This window comes from Oncorhynchus mykiss, chromosome 11 (assembly GCF_057628025.1).
Source record: "Oncorhynchus mykiss isolate SJ-2025 chromosome 11, ASM5762802v1, whole genome shotgun sequence".
Lineage (NCBI taxonomy): Eukaryota > Metazoa > Chordata > Actinopteri > Salmoniformes > Salmonidae > Oncorhynchus > Oncorhynchus mykiss.
The window spans coordinates 46,045,218-46,052,206 of record NC_143032.1 but is presented as its reverse complement, the minus strand read 5'-3'; the positions used below and the strand labels follow the sequence as shown (position 1 = coordinate 46,052,206).

General features: G+C 39.0%; 1 protein-coding gene across 1 annotated transcript; it reads right to left on the bottom strand.

Moving 5' to 3' along the window:
* Positions 1-4,664: 4,664 nt before the first annotated feature.
* On the bottom strand, positions 4,665-6,741 carry LOC110535720 (cytochrome c oxidase subunit 7C, mitochondrial). Its single transcript, XM_021620919.3, has 3 exons — positions 6,573-6,741; positions 5,150-5,296; positions 4,665-4,756 (listed from the first exon to the last, which is right to left on the bottom strand). The coding sequence occupies exons 1-2, from the start codon at positions 6,645-6,647 to the stop codon at positions 5,180-5,182; spliced, it is 192 nt and encodes a 63-aa protein (XP_021476594.1). The 5' UTR covers positions 6,648-6,741; the 3' UTR covers positions 4,665-4,756; positions 5,150-5,179.
* Between the last annotated feature and the right edge of the window lie 248 nt (positions 6,742-6,989).

Sequence of the window (6,989 nt, the reverse complement as noted above, 5' to 3'; positions counted from 1 at the left end):
AAATTATGTGGATATATTGAAGCAAAATCTCAAGACATCAGCCAGGAAGTTAAAGCTTGGTCACAAATGGGTCTTCCAAATGGACAATGACCCCAAGCATACTTCCAAACTTGTGTAAAAATGGCTTATGAACAACAAAGTCAAGGTATTGGAGTGGCCATCACAAAGCCCTGACCTCAATCCCATAGACAATTTGTGGGCAGAACTGAAAAAGGCTACCCGAAATGTAAACGTCAGACCCACTGGGAATGTGATGAAAGCTGAAATAAATCATTCTCTCTACTTTTATTCTGACATTTCACATTCTTAAAATAAAGTGGTGATCCTAACTGACTGGAAATTTGTACTAGGATTAAATGTCAGGAATTGTGAAACACTGAGTTTAAATGTATTTGGCTACTTCCGACTTCAACTGTAGGTCCTGGATGGTAGGAAGCTTGGTCCCAGTGATGTACTGGGATGTACGCTTACAGTCGGAAGCCGAGCATTTGCCATACCAGGCGGTGATGCAACCGGTTAGGATGTGCTCCATGGTGCAGTTGTTGAACTTTTTGAGGATCTGTGCAAAATTGTTCAGTCTCTTGAGGGCGAAAAGGCATTGTGCCCTCTTCACGACTTTCCTGGTGTGTTTGGAACATGCTAGTTTGTTGGTGATGTGGACACCAAGGAACTTGGAACTCTCAGCCAGCTCCACTACAGCCCTGTCGATGTGAATGAGGGTATGTTCGGCCCTCCTTTTCCTGTATTCCATGATCATCTCCTTTGTCTTGCTCACGTTGTCTTTGGGGAATGTTGTCTCTCCATCAGTTGATCATACTTTTTTTTCGTATTTCTCAGTTTTCCATAAAACTCTAAGACCTCTGTATGTTTTTGGGCGACCTCTTCAAACCTTCCAGCAAGTTTTTGGCTTCTCAATCCTGTTGCAGACGATGAGGAAGGGATAGCAGAGCGTGCATACGGGGCAGGTAAGTTTGGGGCAGGTATGTTGGCCTCATGTTCTGGCTGCAAGTCATCTGGTGACTGAGGTGGTGTGTTGCCTGATAGATAGTTGTCCATTTCAACTGTTCTCTTTAAAGTCGGTCTTCCAATACGCCGGTTGCCTTTCCATTGCCTTCTCTAGCTTCTTTGTTCTCGCTTTGTAAGCTCAGAAATAGATTTCACTTCTCCCTTCTCTTTTTTCTTACAGTAGCTCTCCCTGTCTTTTTGCAGATGTTCCTGGTATCGTATAGGATATATTTTTTTATTTTGTTTCTATGTCTGTGACCTCTGTGCTGTTTTATTTGGCATCTTCTAAAAATTAAGTTAAATACAACTTAAGTTTTCAAATCGTGCACACCTTGGAGCATTTTCTAGATTAAATTAATTTAAAACATGATTAAATAAGCCTAAAGTAAAAAAACAACATTTTAAACTAATAACAATGGATTTTTGTCATTTCCACCACAGTTAAGTTTGTGATGGAAATGACGCTTGTACAGTTTGAGAAAAATAACAGACTGCTTAGCGTTTTCATACATGCTTTGGCTAGTATTACAGCTAGCATATAGCTTACACTAAATCCGTAAAATATATACACTACTGTTTGGGGTCACTTAGAAATGACCTTGTTTTTGAAAGAAAGGTCAATTTTATGTCCATTATAATAACACCAAATTGATCAGAAATACTGTGTAGACATTGTTAATGTTGAAAATGACTATTGTAGCAGGAAACTGACAATTGTTTATGGATTATCTACATAATGTAGGCATACAGAGGCCCATTATCAGCAAACATCACTCCTGTGTTCCAATGCACGTTGTGTTAGCTAATCCAAGTTTATCATTTTAAAAGGCTAATTGATCATTAGAAAACCCATTTGCAATTATGTTTTTAACAACTCAAAACTTATGTTCTGATTAAAGAAGCAATAAAACTGGCCATATTTAGACTACTTGAGTATTTGGAGCATCAGCATTTGTGGGTTTGATTACAGGCTCAAAATGGCCAGAAACAAAGTACTTTCTTCTGAAACTCGTCAGTCTATTCTTGTTCTGAGAAATGAAGTCTATTTCATGCGATAAACTGCCAAGAAACTGAAGATCTTGTACAACGTTGCGTACTACTCCCTTCACAGAACAGCTCAAACTGTCTCTAACCAGAATAGGAAGAGGAGTGTGAGGCTCCGGTGCACAACGAAGCAGGAAGACAAGTACATTAGAGTGTCTAATTTGAGAAACAGATGCCTCACAAGTCCTCAACTGTCAGCTTCATGAAGTAGTACCCACAAAACACCAGTCTCAACGTCAAGAGTGAAGAGGCGACTCCGGGATGTTGGTCTTCAAGGCAGAGTTGCAAAGAAAAAGCCATATCTCAGACTGGCCAATGAAAAGAAAATATTAAGATGGGCAAAAGAACACACACTGCACAGAGTAACTCTGCCTATAATTGAAGTGAAAATGTAGGTATAAAATACATCTGAAAAGTAGCTAAAATACTTGATAGAGGTGATAAAAGAAATATGGGGTGAATTTAACATATAAACATATTTTTTTATAAAATCCTAAAAACGTACCCCGAGGACACAGAATCAGCCTTTTTTTTTTATTCACCAAGGGGGATTATCCTCCCCTTCCTCCTCTGTGGAACCTTCACTGCTATACAGTATGGCTGCAAATATTGAGATGGCTTATTTTAGCGCAATTGGAATAAAAATAATATTCAACGACACTTGTAAAGAACAAGTGTTTTCAAGTTTACCTTTAGCATCGATTGTTTTCGGTAAAAATCTTGGAGATTTAACAATGCTCTTACAATGAACTTAGCCTTAAGATGCTTTTGGGAAACCGGGCCCTGGTCGTTTCTCATTCTTATGACCAATGTCCCATTGTGAGGGTCTCTCTCCTGCTGACACACACACACACACACACACAACTTCAAAAAGAAAATGAAAATCTACCCTGCAACGCAGAGCAAGTGAGAAAGAGAAACTATTCCATCCATAAACCTATAGCAAAGAGCAGAAGGAACTGGATGTTTTGGTTCATGCCCTGCATTCAAATTGACATTCAATTTCAATGCTAAATACATTTAAGGCTCTAGGCTTTCCATACCTTCTACTGAATTTATTTTGTGACAGACGCAAAATCTAAATAAGTCTTATCTAATTTAGTGAACATTTAGATTTTTCTCCAGACTGAGTCAATCATCTTTTGTGTAAATCAATATTCTGAAAGTGTGCTAACAGCATGCTATTATTGAAACAATTTTGTTCACACCTCAAGACATAATTGTATGGACCTAAAATCCCAAAGGCCAACTGCTTTAAAAAAAGCATTCATTTGAGATAAACTCTGCATTGGCAGACAGGAGAGATTGAGCCTCCTCCAACTGCATGGAAATACCAACAAGTGTCTTAAAGGAATATTTCGGGATTTTAACAATGAAGACATCTACTTCCCCGGTCAGATGAACTCATGGATACCATTTTTATGTTAGAGGTAGTTTCCCAAGCCAATGTGAACTAGCTAGTGCTACTTAGCAATTAAGCTCACGCTCTATCACAAGAAATTCCATCATTTGGTGTTTTGTTGGTGGGAAACGCAGTCTCAGGCGCTGCTCCAGAATCTCCCAATAAGTATTCAATTGGGTTGAGATCTGGTAAGTGAGACAGCCATGGCATATGGTTTACATTGTTTTCATGCTCATCAAACCAGTCAGTGACCACTCGTGCCCGGTGTATGGAGGTATTTTGTCATTCTATGAGGCCATAGCCATGGTAGCCAAAATAATGGCCTGCCCAGCATTTTCATACATGACCCTAAGCACGATGAGATGTTAATTACCTAAAAGGTCCAATGCAGCCAGTTTAATCTCAAAGAAGGCCAGTTTTATTGCTTCTTTAAATCAGAATTGTTTAGCAGCTGTGCCAACATAATTGCAAAAGGGTTTTATAATGATTAATTAGCCTTTTCAATGTATAAACTTGGATTAGCTAACACAACGTGCCATTGGAACACAGGAGTGATGGTTGCTGATAATAAGCCTATGTAGATATTCCATTAAAAATCAGCCGTTTCCAGCTACAATAGTCATTTACAACATGAACAATGTTTATACTGTATTTCTGATCAATTTTGTTATTTTAATGGACAAAAAAAAACTGCTTTTCTTTCAGAAACAAGGACATTTCTAAGTGACCCCAAACTTTTGAGCGGTAGTGTATATTATGGAGTCAAATACACACAGAAAATACCACTTGGAAACAAACCTAGTTGACAACTTTTTGTACAGTAGGCACAAAACAGGAAAAAAAATGAAAATAAGTCTCAGACATGCTTCTCCCCATTTTGTGCCTACATTATTCTGAAAACTCGCATAAAAATGATTACTCCATGAGTGACACTTCTGGAGATGCGTATGCTGAAGCATGACATCACAGTCTGGACCACAAACTCAATGTTGTCACTAGCTTCTATAGCCACAAAGTAATCGTGGCTAAACCCTGCCTATTCCCACAATGGATCTTCTTAAAATCTGATTTTAAACAAACATACTGCTAACCTTAAATTAAGACAAAATAGCAGATTTGTTTTCATTAATATTTACAATAGCCAATTTTTACTTTGTGGCTACAGAATCTAGTGGAAACCCAAACTCAAGGACAAAAACGTATTCGAACAATATACATTTGAGTGAACTTTATTTACAAACAATTAGGGATTTCCATTCTTCGAAGCGAATGGAATTCTGCTGGATAAATATGTTGAGCGCAGACCTGCAAAGGACACAAAAGACAGATTGATAAGAAGGCTTACACAAAGCCGATGACAGAAATCCAATTTCTGAGTAAACACCAGAGATAAATGTGACAGTGACGATTGAAATTCAGCCTAATTTCAATCAGATATTTATCAGGGTTGGTAATAAACTATCACATTACCATGCTAATGTGCAAGCTTATCTTAAAAGCTGAACTGAAAATAAACTTGCATGACATTTGTAACTATCACCCACAGACACCGATAATTTACTTGAGGTCTGCTGTAGAATAAGATACAACTACCGACTGCGTGATAGACGTCAAAGTCTGGTAATTGTTCCCATCAGGATGTATGTAAATGCCAAACAGTGCTGACATTCAGATGAAAAATAGATCAGCGGCAATTACCTTGGAGGTTACGTGGCATGCATTGCCACTTCACTTCTTCAGGAGCTGGTGTCTGACGACGATAAAGGGGAAGGCAAAGCCACTGCCGAAGAACACCACCATCATTGCCAGCAGACGCCACTTGTTGTCTACTGAGAATGGCAGGTTCTAACAAACATAAACACATCATAGGTATTTAGAGAGAGCTGACCATGTAATAAGCTTATCACAGTTCCACGTGACTGAATACATGGACAAGGTTATGACCGTCTAAGTAGGACTGCAGCCAACGTCTGCTTGAGGACAATCAGTGTCAACCAGTACAATTGGAACTCAAAAGACTTTGAAAGTAACGTTAGCTGTCCGTACTTGCTACTCGGGATCCTACACCATTGAAGTTGAACATTTTCATGGTTAAGGGTTAGGTGTTAAGGTTTTTCTTTAGTGGTAGGGAAGTTCAAAGGATCCCGTATAGCATTAACCGTTAGCTGGCTAGCTGCAGCCTAGGATGAAGATGACAATGGTTAAGACCATAGAAATAAGAATGAATAGAAAGGGTGTCTCCAGTCAAGTCAATGGTGGCATAATGGGTGGACTGGCAGCCATTGAGCCAGGACTAAAAGCAGGAAGTGTGCCCTTCAATTTGTGCTGTGATTTGTTGAGTCAACTCAACTGACATTACAAAAATACAATCCACTGCAAGAGCCACATCAGCTTGCAAAATTTGAATGAACATTACCATTGTAATCCAGTATCAATTGACAAAACATTCTAAAATACCATAGAAATGATTGCATCATAATACCAGACAGCCATTGCGAGTACACCCTTGAGTTTCCCTGTCAATTGCCAGGGTTAGAGTTTCCAAGCCTGGTCCCAGATTTGTGACGACGTTGTCTTATATTTTCGACATAGGCTGCAGTTACATGGTAGTCTCAGTTTAATCGTACAAATTGACGATTTAACCAATAATGTAACTACCGCTAGCCCTAATAATCATGTTTAAGAGGGATGTTAACCACTCCATGTCCTCTATGACGACTTGAAGAAGTATCCGTATCTATTTCACAGTATCTTCTGACAATCCAGGACTAGCTAACGTGAGTAACATTTGAATAGTTAGCTAGTATAAATTAATTGACTAATTTAGCTAGCTAGATGGCTATGCATGGTTTGTAACGCTAACTAGCTACCTACCCAACGTTACGGCAAGTAAAAGCCCCACACAGGAGTCAAATAGACAACGACCTTGACTACAATACACACCCATATCTAACGTATCTCGATATGACTCATAACTTCCAAAATTAGCACTTAGTTTTGACACGACAACCCTGCAGATTAAGGCTAACGTTACCTAGTTTATGACCGACAGACGCCGGCTAAGCCTAACAGCAGCTTTATTTAACTCATCTTTATAACCTTTATTTTTTTAGGAAATTACCTGTCCTGGTCCCTCGCCGTAATGAGATGAGCGAACCGCAGAGGTTGTGAATCGTCGTACAACCTGGCCCAACATTATTATTATTTGCTTGTTCCTTCAACCAAGAACAACACAGCGCCGTGGGTTGCTGTAGAGAGAATGTTGAACAGCCCTACAGGAAATCTAAATGCGAAGCTGGGGCTGGGAAATGTGGTTTTTCAGCAGATGTAGTCTCATTGTCAAGGGAGTCATAACAATAATTTATGCAGACCATAAACTGTCATTTAACATTAAACAAACGTTTTCACTCAGTCATAAAGTATTATTTACTGAATGTCAAGTCATTTAAAATTAAAACATTACCGTGTGCCATCTATTCTGAGCAGAACTGGAGGTAGCCTATACAGTTAAGTGCAGGACGTGTATGATGTGATATCA

Bases quoted from the DNA above. Each gene is read 5' to 3' on its own strand.
- LOC110535720 (XM_021620919.3), bottom strand. From the start codon at position 6,647: ATGTTGGGCCAGGTTGTACGACGATTCACAACCTCTGCGGTTCGCTCA. The intron at 5,297-6,572 runs GTAATTTCCTAA...TATGTTTGTTAG, and splicing joins ACGGCGAGGGACCAGGACAG to AACCTGCCATTCTCAGTAGA.